Here is a 21,733-nt window from a genome sequence, read left to right as displayed (position 1 = left end):
ACTGCTCTCTCTCATAGCGCGATGGTAAAACAAAAAACTGGACTGCCCGTTTTCCGAAATATATCTCTTAACCATTTTCCTTACACAACACTGTCTCGGAATGTGGCTGGGGGAGAAACTACCACATTCTGTGGTTTTTCTTCTACTGCACATGACATCAGCCAAACCTGCTCAACAGCAATTATAACATAATAAGGCGTGACGGCTTTAAACATCACAAGGTATGACATCTGCTCAAATTAATATTGTACTTTCAAAACCTAAAACTACACCCGAGGCTGATTTTCAAGACGCTAGGGCGTAGGGATGCGAAACCTCTGTAAATAATAGGTTTGTTTTTCCTTTCTTCAAATAACGTGACGTTTTAGGGGGGGGGGGATACTGCTGTCAGCTTTTTTACTGTCATGTTTTTTTACATACCGGCAGACAATACATGAGTGATGAATAGGACCGTTGTGAAGCAAGTAAGCCTCACGCCTTCGAGAAATACGTTTGGCATAATAAGGAAAATCAACAACGAGACCAAAACAAAACTAATGAAATACTTAAGCATTTATGGTTAAATCCCCGTCAACAGACTTAAATGGTTTTCCCAGTATGTTGGAACGGGACATGTTTTTATTGTAATGAAATTTTAATTGAACTGAGATACGGGACCTAAACACGAAAGACAACGCCTGGGAAGCGTGTGGTTTTATTCATTAAAAAGCTCGTGATGCTCATGGGTGTCAAATATTAAATTTGACTCGAGGGACAATAATCTTTAATATATATATACTCTCACACCCCTTGTTCTTATAAAGCTACACTATACAAACACGGACGATGGAGTTTTACTTTTATACTTCCTTCATGACGGCAAACTCAACTCCAAGAATACACCGAACACCGGTTAAAACACCGTAACAGCGACTTTACACTCTCACCCTCGAAGAACAATGATGATTGGACCCTTTGTCTCAACGTGCGAGGTGACCCCAGCTGGGTCGGTCACGTGGTCCCATTGTTTACGCCTGGACCACCACCGACACCTCCGCCACCCACCCGCCCACCACAACCGGCCCGTTCGGGACTAGCTGGTTAGAGTCCATCTTCGAAAAATCACACGAAAGCTTTTCATTTTATCATGTCTTATCTCTAAATGCTCCGGTGGCTCTAGAGGGGTGTAAATTGGATAAAGCGTCTTTCTATTTTTAGGAGCTGAAATGACATGCATGATAAAAATAAGGGGGGGGGGGGTTCTATGGTTTGGCTTTTTTCCTCAACCGGAACCGCTTTTGGGCCAACTCCAGCTTTGCTCGTGTTGCGTAACTGTGTAAGTTAATTATTTGGGTTGATTCTCGGCTTCTATAGAAACGGGGTCCAACACGTGAGAACTCGCGGCGGCTGGAAATTTCAGCACTGTTGTTGTAATTAAACACCCCGCACGGGAACAATGGCTGCACCTATAAGGCGCTGCGGTATCCCCGAAATACATTCATTTCCAAAATTTCGAGAGCCTTTCAATTCAACTCGGGGCCAATCTAAGGAGTGGTGTGGGTGTTATAAGCACCGAAGTGCATTGCAATTATCTAATCATTGCACGATCCAGTTTCATGTACAGAAACGTGGCGGTATTCACAATATTCCTCTCAATCCAAACCACAGAAGATGATTAAATGCATCTCACGGGCACCGACCTAAACAGTAACAGCCAAGGTGTAACTATGACGAGGTATTTTTTCACCCCAGCTCAGGGTTTTGAGCAACATCAATAACACGAAGGATGACGCTTAGGAAGAGAGGTTTACCTGAGCCTCCCTGCCTGTGGTGCAGCCTCACGGCTCCGTCTTTGCAGATTCGGACATCAGCAGCTCCCTCAATCCTCCGGGCTCGCCCCTCCACCGGAGCCCCGGCGCTGCTCCCCCGAAACCCCTGAGCCAGGGTCCGGCAGCACTGGTAACAAACGGCCCACGCCTGCTCCTCGTTGATCGGCTGGCTGTAGAGCATCAGAATCTCCTCCAGAGACAGCTCGTCGGCACCATCGCTGCCTTCCATGTTTACATCCCCAGAAGTCTGCTCATCACTGCCCGGCTGCCGAAGCGCCCCCGCGGTCAGCCCTCCCTTGTCAGCGCCTCGCCTCTCGGCCATCCTCTCATTATATCCACAGGGAGAGGTTCGACACTGCGCAGCGAGGGATGCGATATACGGAAGAGCTCAGACCCTTAAGTCATCGAGAGCCGTGCTAAATCTCTGCCCTCCCACAGTAATTCCATTGAATGGCTCGTTTCTTCCCCCCTTCCAGCGGTTTCTTATGGGTTTCAGTCATATGACGAAAGTTAGTCGCATGGTCCCAAAACCAGACGGGTTCCCAGCCTAGCGCTCCGAGCTTCAGGCGTCATCAATCACGACGCGGACAGGTTGTGCTGAGACGACGTCGTGCGGGAGAAGGCTGTTGTTATCTTAGGGACGCGTGTTTTTTTAAGTAAGCGATGTCTTTAAAGTATGTGAAATGTCGCTTTATGTGAAGATGCAAGCGCTCGGTATACAATTGCTAGAAAAAAAAATCTTTATGAGCGCGGGGAGATAATGGAGCGCGTTTTCGTTTTGGACTCCCAAGTCTCCCTTTTCCCACCCGTCCACCGTCGGGAAGCCGCTCGGAAGGGGTCCAGTCGGCCGGCACCCTGCGCAGAAAACAAGCGTCGCAAGGCGGGACAGCAGTCTCGACAGGGCGACGCAAGTCACGGACACACGGGCAGTTGTAGAGACACCAGTTAACTTAGCCATCGTGTGTCTGAGAGGAAACCGGAGCACCAAGGGAAAATCAAGTGATCTAGGGGAGAACATTCAAACTCCACATCAGAGGTGCCCCAGTCTTAACTTGTACTCACAGCGCCTGATTTGCCAGGCTGTTTTTGCAAAAATAGTGGTTCTCAAATCAGTTCTTGAAGTACTCCTGTGTCTTCTGAATAGTCACTCCAGCTCAGTTCTTAAAGGGCTAGGCTAGGTGATCTCTAGCTGTTTAAGTTTTTTTTTAAGGAATTGAATGGAGTTAGGAATAAGTATAGACCCCGAATCAATCTCTAAGTTTCACACCAGCCCTTATCCAGGTAACAAAGGTAATTGGACCACTGCACAGCGCATACCTGTTTTTCTGGTGGAGTTTTTGATAGTCTTTCCCAATTTAAGAGTTGCTTGACAGAACAGTAGCAGCAGCTTGGCAGTAATGACTTAACGAGCCGGTTGAGGAGTGAATAGATTGAACAGAACAGATGATCCTGAAGCTTCTTCACAATGACAGACCTGCAGAAAAGCAGTTCTGAAACCCAAGTAGAAATAGTGCAGTAAGAGGCTGAAATGGTGTCGGCAATCAAGAAGTTCAAGTGAGATATCAGTTTATCATCGTGGGTAAGGGGTCATTTGAAACAAACAGTGGAAGACACAGGGTACTCTAGTCCTAGGACTTCTCACCCATGATCAAATGAAACAATAGCAGCTCTTTCTCATACTAGTGATTACCCTACACCTAATCACATCTGGCCTTGTGCAGTGTGCAGTGGGAACTTCCAGAGCACAAGAAGGAGCTGTGACAAGAGCCCATGTTTGTGAGAGGCAGAGTAGACCAGGGATGGCCAGTTCTGGTCCTGGAGACGCACTGCCCAGTAGGTATTATGGATTGCTCCTAGTTTTTTTTAAAACTTAGAACAATTGTGACTGGAGCAGGAAATCCGTTCATTTCAGCAGTTCAGAGATCACTTAAAATGACATTACCAATACCCTTTTACCCTCAGGGATCGCAGTTACTCAATTTCTGATTTAACCAAATCAAATTAACGGGATGGTAACTGTACAAAACTCAGGTGTTCTGAGTTTTTCCAGATTATTCATTTAAGGGGTGACCTGTGGTTTGAGGTCTCCAGCACCATGCATATCCACCCTTCCAGTAGAAAATGTGGGCCATTGGAACAGGAATACTCAACTTCCAGCTGATCAGCACTATTGCCGTGTTGATCCTGATAATGAGCAAAAAATTAAGATCCCTTTATTGGCCATATACAATTGTATTAGGAATTTGTCTTTTCGCAGACCCCAACTTGCTCTCCATGAGACACACAGACAGGGAGAGAAGCCTGGGGTCAGAGCGCAGGGTCAGCCATGTATACGGCGCCCCTGGAGCAGCTGGGGTTAAGGGCCTTGCTCAGGGGCCCAATGGAGTAGGATTCCTCTGCCGACCGCGGGATATGAACTGGCAGCCTTCCAGCCACAGGCGCAGATCCTTAGCCACAGAGCCATCGCACTGCCCCTATTTTTTTTTAAAGAGCTGCTTGCAGCCAAACCACGTAATAGAGTGGATAGGAGGTTCTGTAAGGTGGATTAACTGTATTATGACCCTACGGGACCAGGGCTGAGCTCTGAGTTCAACTCCAACCTGACCCACCTTCTGTGTGGAGTCTGCATGCTCTCTCCAGGTTTCCATGGCTTTTCATTAGTCGATCTAGTTTTCTCCCACATTCCAAATGCAGGCTTTCCAAATTTAATAGCACCACTAAATTGTCCCTATGTAAGTGAGTAATCTGACTTGCCCCAGACCCCTAAAAATAAAGCGATTCTTAAAACTGGTTCAGTGATTGGATTTCTCTGCAGTCACATCTAAACTAAGATATTCATTTATCAGAATACTATTCCTTTACATTTGTGACCTCTGAACACTGATTCTTGGTATGCGTCTTCCTTGCTAATTCGTTAGTTTAAATGAATTGAGCCTTTGCTTCAATGTTCTTTGAATGAATGGAGACATTTTTAGCCTCAACAAAGAAAATTTAATCATTTACTTTACTTATTTACTTCTAAATATTTACTTCTAAATTGTAAATATTACAGTAGCAATAAAAAGAAAAATATGGTCAATTAAAGATTGTTGTTCTGATTCCTTGACATGATTCCCAATTCTATGAGAAATTTAATGCGGAACGTCACAAAATCTAGTGCATTTAAAATGCAGTGAGACTAGAAAACACGGAGACATGGACCAGCGCAAGAAAAAATAGACCAGACCTAAAAGTGACACTTTTAAACAGCACTGTTTAGTTTCTTTATTTACACCTTCTAGCTAGCCCGTCTTCTACCTCTTCTCCGGGTTCACTACAGGCTTTAGTGCGCCCTCTGCTGGAATAAAACTATATGACTGGAAGACCCTGTAGTTTTCAATCAAGGGAACTGTGGTCTGAGCTCGGGGTTCCAAGTGCTAAGTACGCTGACTTGTGTGCCATGTGGCTAAAGAATGTGTTTTGAACTCTGGAAGAAAACACAGCATAATTATTTAAATCCTCGCTAAAATTTGAAAAACACGTCAAGGAGGATACCCCAGATTCTGTCAAGAAGTGGCTGAAGGGGACTTATTTTATTATGAATGGGTTTTATCTAATCCATAAATTACTAGAACCTAAATGGGCTCGATGGGCCCAGTGGCTTCCTCGCCTTTTTAATATTGAAGGTCTTCCTTAAAAAAAAATGTCTAGATGTACTTAAAAGAAAATTCTAATCATTGAGGCCTTTTTTAAATCAAAATCAAGTGTTACCCTGAACAAATCCCAAGAGTTTTCCATTTTAAAAAAAATCAACATAAAGCAGCAGAATCCTCTATTAAAACATTAATAAATAATACTTTAGTGATATGTATACAATATTTATATTTCTACATTTATATCAATAAAACCCACATGTATTTTACCCTGGATTAAAATTGCACTGTACTTTGTCTAAAAACCATATAATCCACCTAAAAACTACAAAATACAAACCCAGTACTCAGTGGGTTTCCTAGGGATGGAAAATCTCTACAGAACAACCAACCATCATCATCCCATCAGTTATTGTGCTCATAATTTGTACTTGGTAGGTCAACCTTTGATTTAGGAACATGAGAAAGATTACAAATGGAGGCCATGCAGGCCATGTAGCATGTGTGGTTGTTAGCAGTCAACTGACCGGAGGAGCTCATCCCACTGTTCATGGAAAGAACCCAGGTAATCGACTTCCTTCTCCACACCCTCACCCACCACCCCTCAGGTCAAGAAGTGCACAGTTTGAAATGCACTTCCACTCAATCTGCAGTTCCACAGTCTCGGCGGCGCCTGTGAGTAGATAGAGATAGATAGATAGATAAGACTTTATTGATCCCGGAGGGAAATTGATGTGTTACAGCAGCCCAGCCCAAGACAAGCAAAAACAGACATCAGAATAGACGAAAAGCTATACAAAATAAATAACTAAAAATAAATACATAGGTGTGTGCAAAATATGATGATCATAGTCACTGTAAAAACAATAAAATATGTGCAAAATGTGCATAGGTTTATACAGATTGATTGTCCAAAAAGTACAATGGAGCAACATGCTGTCCATAGACGAGCAAATGAAGGGCTAACAGTCCTAGCCTAGGGCAGCGTTATACACCCTGACAGCCACCAGCGTACGCCTCACAAGGTAAACCCGCGCGATGGCCACAGAGTGACAGGCCCCCATCTGTGCTGTCTCGGTATGACACAGACACCTGCTGTGATCACACTGGTTGGGAATGTACCAAGCTAAGAAACAGCATGAAACGCCTGCAGTCTGAGGACGCAACACAGCAGAGATGTAAGAGCTGTGTTGGGGCTACTAGGTGATGCTTTGAATATCCTTAGTTTGAGGGGTAAGACCAGGGTGCAGTGTGAGGGAGGAGAGGCAAACCTCCATTAGTCCATGAACCTTTGAGTGGGAGTCCGGAGAGAGGGGGGTCTTCACTGGGAATTGGTCTCATGAATTTTGTCTTGTTACATCAGTGTTATAAAAAGAGGACAGCCTTGTAATTTAGTTCAAAACCTTTATTTGAAAAGATAAGTCAACTGAAAATGGAAATGTGTACTGGGTAATTTATTACTGACTTTTACTCATATTTTATATTTTAAACAAATATGAGTACACTATAAATTTATGATTTTGGCAGGTCACCAAAACTCCTTGTTATACCAATATATATATATACATGTATTTAGATATTGCTGATTTTTTTATTAGTGTGGCAGTTAATGATGCCGTCTCACTGTTCTTGGGTCCTGGGTTTGATTTCCAGACTGGGGAATTGGGTGGTGATAGTCAGCCCCCTCATCCTGTTCAATATGGGTCCTGATGTTCCCCTAGACTAATGAAACAATACTGGGTCCCTCTCATTAACCTTTTTTAGGTTCATCCATTTTCTAACCACTTTATCCAATACCGGATCACAGGGGAGCCGGAGCCTATCCCAGCAAGCAACAGGTCCCAGTGCAAGACATACCCCTGGACATGACTAGTCAATCACAGGACAGACACACACGCTCACACCAGGGCCAGTTTTACCAGAAGCCAATTAAGCCACCAGTATATCTCTGGGCTGTGGGAGGAAACCAGAAAACCTGGAGGAAACCCATGTGAGCACAGTCAGAACATACAAACTCCACACAGACAGCAGCCCAGAAATTGAACCCAGGGCCCCAGCGCTGTGAAGCAGCAATGCTGACCACTGTGACACCCTCTTATGTTCCACTGGTACATGTGTGGGTAAAACAGGAGAGAGAATTAAGAAACAATGGTTAACATTCTTCTAAATGATTCAGATCTGTGATGGGGGACATTGTCAGTGAACAGCTTTAAAGTCCCATGGAATAGATGATCCAACAACTTTAGCCTTTTCATCACACTGTCACATCTGGAAGTATTACAGTATATCAGCATTTTTCTCAAAGGAAACAGTGGCCAAAATCAATTAGATCAAATCTTTGCAGGTTTTACTGGTTTCATTTCAGCTGAAACATTCATGGCAAAATATCGAACAACCACATTTTATAAGAAATGGAAAAAGTGTGTGTAAAACCAACCAGCACAACTTCTTTTTCATGAATTCGGCTAATGCTCATCTGTGATCTGTGTGGAATACTGATTGATATCTCTGCGTGTGCCCTTCAACTGCCAGATGAAAGGATGATGCCTAGCAATTGTTTTAACTAACAGTGCTGTCAGTTTTAGCTTTAAATTTCAAGTGGTACTTGCTGTGAAAATGTTGACTCGTGTTAGTCCAGTAGCTAGGTAACCAATTTTAAATGAGGAAAGAAACAAAAGCTCTCTGAAACTCCTCAAAAGTTCACTGACGATTGACATCATCTTGTTTAAGCAGAGCCATGGTGAAAACAAAAACTCAGATATGAACATACATTAGCTCAGATTTCATTGAATCCTTTTGATGAACTGTAACATAATAATAAAGATGATGAAGATGATGATGATAATGATAACAATTAAATGTTAATGCATCTGCAGTTCGTAAAAAGATATTAACTTGTTAAGTTAATTCCACTAGGCAGAGAACATACAGAGTAAACATCATGCACAAGTCTAAGATCAAGGCACAACAGTCCTGTTCATCACTAAAGAATCACAAAGCACTTTTCGAATGATGTTCTAACTGTGCCATCGGTACACTGAAAGGTATTGCATCACCTGGAGAGGAATATGACAGCCATCTTGCAACAGCAAAGTTAAACAGCAACTTAAATATGTGCTTATTGCAAATAAGAATGGATGGAAATATCCTTTTTTAGGCTAAAAGTAGGAAGTGCTTTACGTGAAAGATGTTTTAATCAGCTTTCTTCAAATTCGAACACATCATTTTATGCCTTATGTTATGAGCAGTTTAAGTTTTCTATTAATCCAGTATGCAGTATTTGTCCCCTTTCTGATTAAAAAGGAGTTTTAAAACTACTTCACGTTCTCCACATCTCAAAATTACAATATGCTTAGTGTATCAAGCAGTTATGTCTGGCCATTGTGCACCTTCTACTTGCAGAGGGAAAAGTACACAGCTTTTTACCTACAATTTTTTTTTATTCCAAAGCAGTACCTGCAGAGCTTTAAGCAATCACGAAGTGCCAGGGGAAAGCAGGTATGAGTCACCCATCTTGAAAGGCTGATCATGTTGCTTCAGAAGCTAAAAGAGCAGTTTGCACCACACTGAAGGGATTGCAAGTGAAAAGGGAACATCCAGTGGTAGAAACACTTCATTGGATATATTGTCATAACCTGATGTATCTGCAGAGTGGCAGTGGCAGCAAATCATCAATTTCTCTATGGGAATAATAAAGTATTATCTATCTGATTTTTAACTTAAATGTTGACAATTTTAAATTTAAAAACCATAACATTCCACTGTTTTCAACGCATCTCTCCATCATCATCATCCCATTCTTGTCCACAAACAGGCAGTATATCCTGGGAATTCACATCTTCAGAAACACTCAACAGCACAGCTCGATGAAGCAAAGGGAGTCACTGCTTTAAGGAGCAATCCTCTGCCATTTTTGTACTCCATTTTGGCAGGTTCAAGCTCCACCACTGACTTCAACCGGCACAAAGAAAAATAGGATTGAGTCTTGATTCTTGTTTGGTTGTACATTCTGTTCCGACTCTTTAGACCTGCAATTATTTTCAAGAAATTCAACTTCATAAATACGCTATGACTCCACACTCCAGATGCTTACAGATGTGTTGAATGGATTGTAGTAAACTACAGAAGGGTGTTTATTAACCAAAACTGCCTCTTTCGAAAGTAAACAATCCACAAAGGCGAGGGAATGCTTGTCGTGACCTGCTCTTTCTGTCTTAATAAATTCTCATTACGAAGGGAATCAAAATGAATATTAAAAAACTCGTCAGAAAACTTCAAACAAGAAAAGATCATTTAGCCCATCTTAATATTACTTCCGCTCAGGGGCTCACTTAGTAAGAACTTCCGACACGCGTCGAACCTGGGTCGTAGCACTGACAGACTGTTACCGGAAATCCGCAAGTGTCGGCCATCAATTGGTTAGTCGCCTCAATGACGTTTTTCCGGGTATTTATAAGGCTCTTTGTGACGAACGCTCTTCTCCTCCAATCGTCGCTGATCCTCTAATACGACGGGGCTGTGCAGCCTGTGACGTGTAATAGACGAGCGGCTAGGAAGTGGGCGGAGCCGGACGGGGGGAGGAGTTCTTTTTTTACATTTCCTAATTCTCTCCTGTGTGCGGCTACTGCGTTTGCAATCGTGACTGGAGACTTAGAGAAATAAGAAACTGGCGATTTCATATCGAGTGGGTATGTAAGAAAATATATTCAAAATAAACCCAACGTATTAGTTTTTATCCACAGACAGTTCTACAGGCCTGCGATTTTCCTCTGTGCCAACAAGTCCTTTATATCCTAGAAAAGCTCGTAATTATCCATCTCCCTGTTAAAATGGATTTTATAAAGAATCAGCAAAATTATGTGATTGTGCAGGGCAGCAGAATTCCACTTCATTTGCATTGTCTGTTATCGTTGTTCCAGTTAAGTTTAGCTACCATTAATAAAGGAATAAATATTAATCAGGAAATTAAAACCAGTTTGAGGTTAGCCAAATTGAAGAAATGAAATGTTCCAGGCATGATTTAAGAATTCGTCATTTATGTTACTATAACCAATGGATAATGTGCAGTTATTTTCATTTTGTATTGTAGTTTATATTTGAAAACAAAGCTTGTTCATGAAAGCAATAATGCAAATATTTTCATCTTTTTTACATGCTCCACCCACACATATCTGTATACTGTATATTTTTTAGAAGCAGAATTTTAATACATGAACCAGTCCATCACTATCTCAGTCGTCTTGTAAATATAAAATGTCTGATACCAACAAGTCAGTCGAACAATAGTGATACGTGGATGATCTGCTCACTTCTTGGCAGCAGACAGAAATCTTGAAGGAATCTGAAGCCGTATTATTCCGTCCCCAGAACTACCTTAATGATGCATCATCCTCAAAAACCTACCTAGAAAACCTACCTTTCTGGTTTAAAGGCAGATTGATCCTTTTGGGAGCTTTGAACATATATTTATTAGAAAAAAATAATTTTGCTTATTCATTTCAGGGTAGCAGAGGAGCTAGAGTGCATGTTGGCCAGCCACAGGCACAAGGCAGGGTACACGCACACGCGCACACGCACACACTCACCCCAGAGCCAGTTCTCCCAGAAGCCAGTTAACTTACCAATATGTCTTTGTCCTTGTGGGGGGGGAGCTTATGGTAGTATGTGGAGAACATACAAACTCCACACAGACAGCACCTCAGGCTTGGAATTAAGCCCAGAGCCTCAGCACTGCGAGGCAGTAATGCTGACCACTGAGGCTCTGTGCTGCCCATTTAACACATGTGACTGAGTAAAAAAATATTTCAGCCAGAAATTTGACCAAATAAATTAGAACGGGATTATCAGATATAAGGATGAATTGACTTTATTTATAAGACATTTTAAAATAACTGAATTGTTTTCAAAACAACAAAGGGAGCTACAATGAGGGTGCCAAAACAGTAATTAGGTGGTTTTAAGAAATATTTGAAATCAATTAGCTGTGTAAAATTGGCAAAATGACTATATACAGCAGTGTTCATTTACACTGACTTGTTAGTGCTATTAGTGCAATGCACAACCACCAATCTTTATTAACACGGATAGCTGTGATGATGTCCATTGCACTGCATACATCTTTGTGAAGCTGAAAAAATGTCCAAGACGTGATGCTGTGAGACATGAAATGATCACAGACTGAAATTTCAGTTTGAAACCAAAACTTAACACAAAGGAGTGAGTTCGTTAACACAAATTAAGCAGCAGTGTTGCTGAATTGATCAGATTAAGTTCGTCGTACAGTCACAAACCACACAGATGTTGTCGTTGTCAGATGACAGATCATGTACTCAAAGGCAGTGTTTGTAATATGTGACAAGTAAAGCATTTGGCATGTTGATCAGGCAGGAGCTTCCTGGCAGCCATTGTCTACAGCTGGCATGCATGGTCTTGTGCAACGTGTCTACATAGTCCCAGCACGCTTGGAGGGGGTCTGTAAGGATTACCACAGCAGAATAATCCCGTTTCAAATACTTGAGGCAGAAAACAACATCCCCATCATAATACATGTGCAACAAGCGCTTTCTCTTTAATTTCTCATTATTCTTTTTTTTTTACTCTGGAGAAGAGGAGGAGAGTGAAAGCCACTCACGTCAACAAACAAGAAACACAAATACTCTCTTTTATAATCCCCTAAAATATTGATGGGGGGGGTGCTGCTATTTCTCTTTTTTTAATTCAGAAGCTATGTTTGCATTCCAAAATAAGGTTTTGTGTGTACCTATAAAGTAACTTCAGCTTCAGGGAAAGACATTGTACTCCAGAGAAACAGGCGCTGTGCTTGCAAACAGCTAAGTCATCATTTAAAAGTTATCATCACTTAATTGTTGCTGTTGCTGTCCCTGCACCTGTCCCCGGTGTTCAGCTTGTGCTTGGCTGTCATAAAGGGACTGAAAAAGGTCTTGCAGTGGCCACTCTGAAATACGCGAACCATATCTGTATCTCTATACTGAAAGTGCCTGTTCTGAGTCCACTCTGAATGCGAGGCTGTCAACACCTCTACCACTTTCCCAGCACGGCCGTTTCTCTCCTGCAGGGCTGTGCTTCCGAAGTGAGCCTGCTCTTCAGCTGTCATCGCTCCCTCTGCTTTCTTACTTCACACAGCTCTTTGGAACTTCTCCTTTGCTGGTGCGCTGAATACCTCTGGAGACATTAACGGCGACGTCCTTGGATGACCTCTTTTTTGACTCCCGTTTGATCTAGTTGAAAACAAAATGAAATTTAATAAAACGGCCGGTTAACATGTATGGAGAGCAGAGGGAAAATGTGGTTAGAAGCAATGCAAAGGTGTGGACCTAAAGATGGTGAGGCCTGTGGTCCTTGTGAGCCCAGAAGAGAAGAAAAAAGATGAGACTGATGCAGATGGATCCAGCCGGGAGGAAGAAGTCCCTGGCTATGGTGGGGGACGCCTCAGTTTGGAGAGTAAGCAGAAAAATAAAGACTGGATTGAACTGCTGCAGGAGTGCCATAAATGGACTGATGTGCTAAAAAAGTGCGTCCCTGCCACCTGAAAAGCAGCAAGGAACTCGAGAGGTAATGAAGACACAAGTAGAAGAGCTGAAGGAAGAACTGCGGGCTGCTCGATCACAAGCTAACAGGTCAGCATGCAGGTGATAATGGCCCATTGCGAAAGGCACCTACAGCGGCACAATGGGCAGAAGCAGGCCCTCCGAGAGCTCAGATGAGGCCCCCTCGTTGTTTGGAAAGAGGGGTCACAAATATTTTCATGCAAAGAATGGGATGATGGGATGATTAAAGCAGGCATTTTGAAACCCCTGAAGAATGGCAGATTCGGCACTGAAAGGGGGGCGGTTTTTCACAGCCGTGGACTTTCGTAGAGATTTACAGTATATGGTAAAAGTTCCATATTCGACTCAAGTCAAGAAACACAGCCAAAGGGTTGAAGTGGAGGACCAAGCACCCTTGGCTGAGGTGAGGCCCCCCTGTGAGGTGAGGCCCAGGCCAAATAGCCCTGCTGCCCCCCCTCGTGGGGCCTGGGCAGAGAGACGAGTAAAGGAGACAGCTGGTCAAACAAGTGCCTCAGCTGGAGAAGCAGAAGCAGAGAGATGCTGTCAGCTGCAAAGAAGAACCTGGAGGGGGACCTTAATGAAGTGAAGTGCCACATAGAGACAGCAAACAGGCTGAGACGTGCTTCTCCTCCAGTCAGCCCTGAACCTCCAGTACGGAGCTGTGCTGTCGGTGAGGGAGGTGTTAAAAAACAATTGTCTGGAAGGTGGGGGTGGGTGGAGGAGGAGTCTGCTTACACGTCCTCGTTCTCCCCCGTGTGCGGTCATGGGGTTTGTAGCTGTGAGACACGCCGTGGGAATCGCCTGTGATTTGTGATTGCAAATATCAGGTGGGTAAAATCAAATCCGCATAAAAAAAGGAATGTAGTCCCTTAACATGTTGTGGAATCAAGGAGTTTCAGTTTGTGGCAATGAGGGGATATACAATCTCTCTGCTTAAAACTATGCAGATTGACAAATGTCCCCGTTGATTGCAAGAGACTGCACAATCTTTTCCATTTTTCATTCGGACACTGTTTAAATGAGAATATGAAGAGCCTCAAGCGAAATAAGCAGAAAATGAAAACTCCTACCTCCTCTCGATGAAAAGCAGCCCTCCTCTGTGAGTCTGTGCCAGGTGTCGTGTACAAGGGCTGTTTCCCACACTGTGTGCTTGTGTTGACAGTCTTCTTCTCTTTGTGTGCAGAGCTCGACGACACCGACACATAGCCCTGGGCTGGCCTTCCCTCGTCTCCCTTGCCTTAAAGACAGAACAATACAATACGTTACACTACAAGGACACTCGAGCCTTTCATATTCTCCGATCAAAATGTTCTAGTTTCTAACCTTTTTTAAATGACTGCATCCCTATCCTTCTCTGAGTTGTCCCAAACAAAATCCTTTTAATTCATACGTGCTTTGCTGTTCTTTATTATGTATCGTGCTACCAGCTTGAGTCTACCTCTGAAAAACACTTAATATAAATGCTAAAGAATAATCCAGCTGACACTTTTATCCAAAAAGACCAAGATGTACACCCATTCTACAAGAAGGTCATTTCTATTTAGAGGGACAATTCAATTTTGCTACACTTGCTCAAGGGTAAGTAATAGTAACACACCTGGGATTTGAGCCCACAACCTTCCAGGTCTGAGGGTAGTACCCCAACCACTGTGCCCCACTGCAGTCCTCAAATGTATATACTTAGAAAACAGAACTTCTCATGTAAGCTCTTTAATCATTTTTTATCAGTGGAATATGGTGACTTATGCAGTCAGACTTATCACAAGCCAGTCATAATCGGTAACAGTGGATGATGTGGCTTTAGTTTGCAAGAAAAAAACATACAGATATCCTCATTGACCTCACCACTGTGCGCTGACGAAGCACCGGTTCTGTCACACAAACTGGCAACTGACTCCTTCTTTTCCTCGAGCTCTTTACAGGACTTCCGTTTAAGGAGACACCATGTCTCTTTCCACATGAGTATGAATGCTGGATGTAGATTTCTTGACAGGCCGCTGAAACCTGCACCTGCATGTAAGAGCTGGATTCATCCTGTCGTTCGCTAGTTTTGTTCTTTATTTTTTCTACCCAAAACACAGCATTTGTGAAAGTTTTTTTTTTCTGCCAAACAATGATACAATTGTATTTCCAAGTTCTTTTCAAGAAACCCTAAGATCTGTACAATTGCACACATAGTACATAACAGAATCAAAAAGCGAAAGTGGAAAAGTGGACACCCAATTGTTTTAGTGAATCCAACAGTAAGGCTGAATTGCACATTAGAAGCATTAGTATACAGACGGGTCTTTAAGCAAGTGAACATGTTTCTACAAGACTATGAGACAGTTGTAGTGTTTCCAATGGAGTTGTGTAATGTGTTCTACAGACATGGTGCTGCACACAGAAAGGCTCTATCACCCACTGTGTGGAGCCTGGTCTTTGGCTCAGTAATACCTGACGTACTACCTCTCACAGTAAGTGTTGGGCTATACTCATTCATTAACTCCTGCAGCTATATATATTCGGCACCTTATGCATAAGCATAACCTTCACATCCATTCTAAATTTCACAGGCAGTCAGTGCTATTTACAGAGGATGGGAGATACAAGATGACGCAGAGACTTAATTAGGACAACTGCTGATTTCTGAACCTACCCAAAGCTGTTTAGTTCTTTAGATTATATACCAATAAAGGATTACAGCACTCCAATCTTCATCAAACAAATGCATATATTAAGTACTTGTTTGTAGCAAGCCCTATCTTGTCCAATGTCAAATTAGAGGAAACTAATTAGTCTGGCAGACAGGAAGACCATAAAGTGGAAGATAAGCTGAGCAACACTGAGACATTAAAGCTTTTATTTCATAGCTGTGCTAACATGAGACCACTGGAAGGTACATTATATGAACCAAATGCACATTACAGACTTCGGAATTGTGCTGCAGTGATCCAGATCCAGTGATTGTAAAAATTAAATTTAAACAGAAGGCACGACAGAAGCCCTACAGAAGACTCAGTAATCACGATCAACATGGGTGTTATATCACTTTCCCATACAAAGCCAATCAAAAGGGCTTATTGGAAAGCAAAGATATAAAAATGTAAATCTATAAAGCAGCTCATAGTGGTTAATTATTGACTGTGTAAAACCCTTTTTCTAATTGCCACTCATTCTCTATATTGAAAGGAAAAAGCAAGAGAGCTCTTGTCTTGGCTTTATAAGCTGATGTTAGCACCATGTGCTTATGCTTCCTCTTTCTTTAGCAGATTTTGTTTTGTAAACTATTAACAGAACATTAGCTGTGATTGTTTCAATAATGCCAGGACACAGCAACAATATTTAAACAAGAAAAGCAGGTACTACATAGCTTTCAGTGGCATCCCCTTGGGGATAATTTCACATTTTCAATCTGCTTTAATGACCGAACTGTTTCTGAGCAATAGGGAAGGGGTATTTTGAGCACAGCTTGAGATCAGAAATGGGAACTATGCCAGATGACGCCGCTTGGAAAAAATAGCTGTTGGGTTTTCTGTAGTATAGAAAGAGTCTATTTTTATTTTCAAGGGGAAACACAAACCAAAATAATAATCTAAAAGGTTCTAGAGTCTAGTCTTTTCTTTGCATATACTGTTACACTGGCAGTTAAGCATTTGGAGATGATTTCCATTTTAAGATAATTAAAACAAAGAAAACGAGAACTTGAGAAAAGTTTGGCCAGGCTTTATTTGAATGTTGCTGCATAATGACTTCACAATCTCTTTATAACTGCTACACAATATGTTATCATCACATGCTTTACAGGGACATGCACAAATGACATCACTAAGTAGCTTGTTCCATACAGTAAGTCCACAACTCTTTGCGTGCAGATGTGCCTCCTGTCCTCGGTTGTAAATGTGCTTCCCTGTAGTTTCCACGCCTGTCCTCTGGTTTGTGTTTCACTGCTTGTTTTTTCAAGATCTGAATTGACTGTCACAGCCTTTGAGTATTTTGAATACTTCAATTAGGTCTTCTCTGTCCAAGACTAAAAAGGTTTGTTTTTTTTGGCTTGTCGGTGTAGGACATTCCTTTAAGTCCCAGAATGCATCTGGTTGCTCGACTCTGGACAGATTCCAGCATAACAATGTTTTTTTTTATATATATACACACGGTGACCAGAATTGTACGCATCATTCTACATGAGATCTTGCTGGTTCATTATACACTTTTATCATGACCACTTCTTGATTTAATATACATGCTTATAAATTTATATCCTGAAAGAATAAGCTTCTGTGTCTGTAAGCATGTATTCTTGCAGCTGATGGAAAAATACTCTCCAGAACACCAATTGGCTCTTCTCTGAAACCTGCTCTCCTAATTTACATGAAAACTTTGCTCTGTATCTTCACTGAACTGCAGCATCACACCCTCATACAGTTCTGAGACAATTACATCACAGTTCTTCTCAATAGGAAATACAAAGGCCTGCTACATAAGAATTCTAGAAAGATCCAGTGATCTGTAATTGAGAAGGGTAAATTACTTGTTACCTGAAGATCCTATACTTTCTGTTTTCCAGATAATACCCCTACACTCAGGTAAGATTATAGATGATGCCTCTAAATTCTGTAAGCATATTGCTTCCAATAATAAAATTGAAAATGCCTAATCCACTTAATGGATTATGCCGTGCTTAAAAAAATCAAAACAGGCAGTGCAGAAACATGACCAGATCACTAAGGAAAGACTGAAACAATCTAGGCCTTTAGATACTGTTCTGTCCCCGACAACAAGTTTCTGTGGCAATGAAATGTCTATTTAACAGAAAAGATAACGGAACGTTGAACGAGCCACTGCAGTTACTTAATAAGGAAGCTGAACTATAGCCAAAAAATAATCATTGATAATCCCCCCCAAAAAAATATTTCCCTTAACAAAAATTTAATCTATAGATACGTCACCAAGGGATCTCTGGGTGGTAGTAAATTGTAACTTTCTTATGTGTTGTTATGTGCAATGTAACTTTCTAATGCGTCATCACGCAACGTTAAATGGGTACAGGCATCGCATCTAACCCTAACTACCCTCTTCAGTCTTTACACTTGAACCGACAAGCGGTATGGGATGAAACATACGTAGCAGTTACAGGTAAATCTAAGTCATAGAATAGCTTTATTGGAATAACTCAATAATAATGTCCGGCATGAGCACAGAAAATAAATCATAAGAAGGTCAGCCTGCCGTAACCAAATCTGAAATGCAAATAGTTACGAGGCGAATGCTGAAAACAATAAAATAACAGAAGGAAGTAAAACAAAACCGAGAACAACGGGTAAAGAAACTATATCTTCATACTGGTTTTTTTTTTTCTGCAGAGTCTAGTTAGAACAAGACTTGCATTTCAACGGGCTTTTGTTTTCGTGTTTTCAACCTGTACATAGCGAGCGAACGGGAGAGGAGAACACGGGAAAAAAACAGATACTGACCCGCATACATCGTGGCACTATCCTTCATGCTGGGAACAGCACTTTCTGGGGCGCCGTGATTATTGCTGATAACCCCGGGCAGGGGGGTCTCGGTGTCGGTGTTGGTGAGCCATGTCGATTCTGTCTCCCTCGTCCAGCTCTCGTAGTACCTGGGCTCAATGGCATCAGCCTTGCTGCCTCCGCAGCCCATCCTGCTGCTGGCCGATTATCCGCGGATGCCGAAATCCCTCTGCGTGCTGCTGGTTTCCCGACAGACCGTGAGACTACACGCACCGCACATAATTAGTCGTTACCGGTATGGTGTGTCACCGTCCCCTGCGTCCCAGCATCCTTCGTCGTATAGCTGTGAAGATTCTGACTAGCTTCCGCGCACGGCGCCTCCTTCCTGAGCTGAACGGGTTTTGCTGGACTTGGTAATATAGGGTTGTTGACGTCATTTCGTGCGCACAAAATACTATTGAAAAACCGACATGAACCGGGTTAACAAGTGTGAGGAGTGGGGAGTTGGGGGGTGGTGGGGTCTGTCTGTTATTTGTTTTCATCTGCAGAAGCCCCTACTCTCCCCTCTCTCCTCTTAACCTCTCGTATTTGTCCAGGTATGCACGTACCACCGGCAAACTGTTCTGAAAATGAATTTATTTGTCGATGATCAAACCACAGAGTTGTCCTTTTTTGCTTTCTGTTTTCCATAAGGGGGGGGGAGGAAACACGACTCTTTGAAGCTTGCTCTAGCAGTGCCGCGTCTCCACGACGTACAGTATAAAAATCACTGGAGTGTTTCACAAGATTGGGATGGACGCTAAACCACAGTCGGTAAATTATTTACATAGCTAAAAAGCGCACAGTCTTCAGTGGAGAGCCCTTAACTGTAATGTAAAGTAATAGGGTATTAAACGCTTCTGCCGAAGAGCTCGTAGGTGCCAGGTTTGATTCTGACGTGATGCCTTTTGCATGTTCTTCCTAGCTAAAGTGGTCTCCCTAAATTCTCTGCGGGTGTATTTGCACTTTTCCAATGGACTGGTATCCCAACAGGGACATAATCTCTCCACTCCCAGCACAGGCTCCAGGATGTCATGACTGTCCCCAGGAATAAGTAGCTTTCTAGAAATGGATGGAAGGTGAGGAGTCCATGAAGTCTTCAGTGCAGCACTTACTGACACAACCAAGCTAAAGGTGCTTCACACAGTTTGTCCTGCATGGTTGTTACCTCTTATTGCCTCAGAGCCCTGTGTTTGACTATTTTGAGTTTTCACAAGGGGAGAGAGAGGCATGCTTGTTTCCAGAAGTGTCTAGAGCAAGAGAGATAGAAAGAAGCTGCTCTCATCTGCGGTTCTTCTGAAGATTACTGCTGGCACCTTTTGAGCACTGAAGTACTGCAAGGGTGAGAGGGGAGGCTCTGGGTTAAAGTTACCACACAAGAAAGAGCGAAGTCCATCACAGAGTGCGCTTTTGCATTTGGTGTGAAATCCTTAAGCTTTGCCAGAATATTTACGTCTCAAAAATGTTGCAGAGTGGCATGAAAAGCTTCATACAGACGTTCTCCCAGTATATCTTTATACCAAACGTCCATTATCTGAGCACTTCATCGAATTCAACATTGCAGGAGAGCCAGAAAGCAACAGGCACAAGGCAGGATACACCCTGGATAGGACACCAGTCCATGGCAGGGTACACACAGGTATGGAAACACACACATACACCGGGGCCAATTTTCCTAGAAACCAATTCTCCCACCAGTCTGTTTTTGGACTGTGGAAGGAAACCCACATGAATAAAGGTAGACCATACAAACTCCACACAGACAGCACCCCTCAGGTCCAGGACTGAACCCAGGACTCCAGCACTGTGAGGCAGCAATGCTAACCACTGTGCCACTCCAGTGTGAAACAGTGAAATTCATTCACCCGTGTTGGAAACTGGCTGTTTTAATAAAGAAGAAACTGCTCTCTCAGTGTCGTGCTTTTTTGCAGCAGACAGATGGCACTTTTCACTGTGAAAAGCTACAAGCCAATTAAGAACATCCTTGTGACTTCTCTCTCAGCAGGTGAGATACAACCTCTTTTCAGCAATGCTAGTGCAGTCCATGTTCTACAAAAAAAAGATATTTACAATCCCTTACTAGGTCGGAGTAATAGCTGTTTGAATTACCAGTACCGAGATGGCATTGGAACAGACCAAGAAGCAAGGAAAAAAGAAATCATCATCCCCAGATGTTCCTTATTTTGGAGTAGCAGTTTCTCTCTGCATTGACTATGTGCCTTTCCAGGTAGCTCAAATGAGACACACAGGCACAGTTGGTAGTGTGCAGATACTAATATTTAAATATTTAACTTACTTCAATGTCAACAGTGTGTTATCCACTTGCCTTTACAAGGCCGTTTCTTTTTTATGATCTCCTGCTGCTTATTCCTCATTCAGCTCTGAACTGCAACGTAACCCCGTCGCAGGTTGTTGGCAAACAGACGCTCTAAGATAGGGGTAATATGCACACCTTCTCAAAATCAGACAAGCTGGAAATGATCAGCAAGCATTAACGTGCCATAAAGCAAAATCTTACTTTTAAACTTCGCTCAATGGGACAGATTACCTTCTCTTTTTCTCACCATTCTTACAAACCTATTTCCTATTACAGCTGTGCTATCATCCCTCCGAGACTAACCTGCTCTAACAGACCCCCCGGTTATACATTAATTTGGTGTGCTCAGTCTGCTGGTTGCTATAGTAGTAGCTGACATTATTAGATGAAAACCATGTTATGTAAAGGTCCCTATTGCATTTGCTGTTGGTTATCATTTGCTCCGTAGGCGATGCAATGTGAGGAAGAGCTTCCCCCAACCACGTTTTAAGTTTGCATCTTTGAAAATGTGCTGGAAAACATCGTTATAGACCTTCAAGCGCTCCAGTCTTAAAAGATGAGCTTTAGGGATGTTATTTGACAGAGGTTGCAGGTTGGGTACTCAGTTGTGCCAGCCAAGGCTTCACGACTTCCTGTGAATATTTTTTATTTTTGGCGTTTGACGTGGCCAAAATAGATCATTCAAAACTGTCCGATACGATGGCAGTCTTGTCTTCCGTTTAGAAAACAAGAGACGAACTAGTCTCAATCCTCCATTGATCGGCGGCACAAAATGCTCAAAAAGGCTTGTCATCCACATCTGAATACTGTACATATCTGGAACCACTCTGTAAAATGCTCGTTTTTCTTTCCATGACCCTCATTCAACAAAGGTTAATTAAATGGGCATTGTTGACTCAAACCTACCGCGTGATAT

The 21,733-nt window shown here is 42.5% G+C and overlaps 2 protein-coding genes across 9 annotated transcripts in view; both read right to left on the bottom strand.

Moving 5' to 3' along the window:
• The window catches only part of spire1a (spire-type actin nucleation factor 1a), a 75,936-nt gene extending 73,673 nt beyond the window's left edge, over nt 1-2,263 (bottom strand). For all 8 annotated transcript variants that reach the window (XM_088928969.1, XM_088928971.1, XM_088928972.1 and 5 more), the window contains exon 1: nt 1,791-2,263. In XM_088928969.1, the coding sequence (XP_088785095.1) occupies nt 1,791-2,130 (340 nt within the window). In that variant the 5' untranslated portion in view covers nt 2,131-2,263. The remainder of the gene's footprint in view (nt 1-1,790) is intronic.
• Nucleotides 2,264-11,280: 9,017 nt separating this feature from the next.
• On the bottom strand, nt 11,281-18,857 carry LOC148823046 (brain and acute leukemia cytoplasmic protein). The gene is made up of 3 exons (XM_088929005.1): nt 18,462-18,857; nt 14,079-14,245; nt 11,281-12,678 (listed from the first exon to the last, which is right to left on the bottom strand). The coding sequence occupies exons 1-3, from the start codon at nt 18,649-18,651 to the stop codon at nt 12,571-12,573; spliced, it is 465 nt and encodes a 154-aa protein (XP_088785131.1). The 5' UTR covers nt 18,652-18,857; the 3' UTR covers nt 11,281-12,570.
• Nucleotides 18,858-21,733: the final 2,876 nt, after the last annotated feature.

Source organism: Atractosteus spatula, chromosome 12 (assembly GCF_055471065.1).
Source record: "Atractosteus spatula isolate fAtrSpa1 chromosome 12, fAtrSpa1.hap1, whole genome shotgun sequence".
NCBI lineage: Eukaryota > Metazoa > Chordata > Actinopteri > Semionotiformes > Lepisosteidae > Atractosteus > Atractosteus spatula.
The sequence above is the reverse complement of the archived record's forward strand: the minus strand, read 5'-3'. Positions and strand labels throughout refer to the sequence as shown.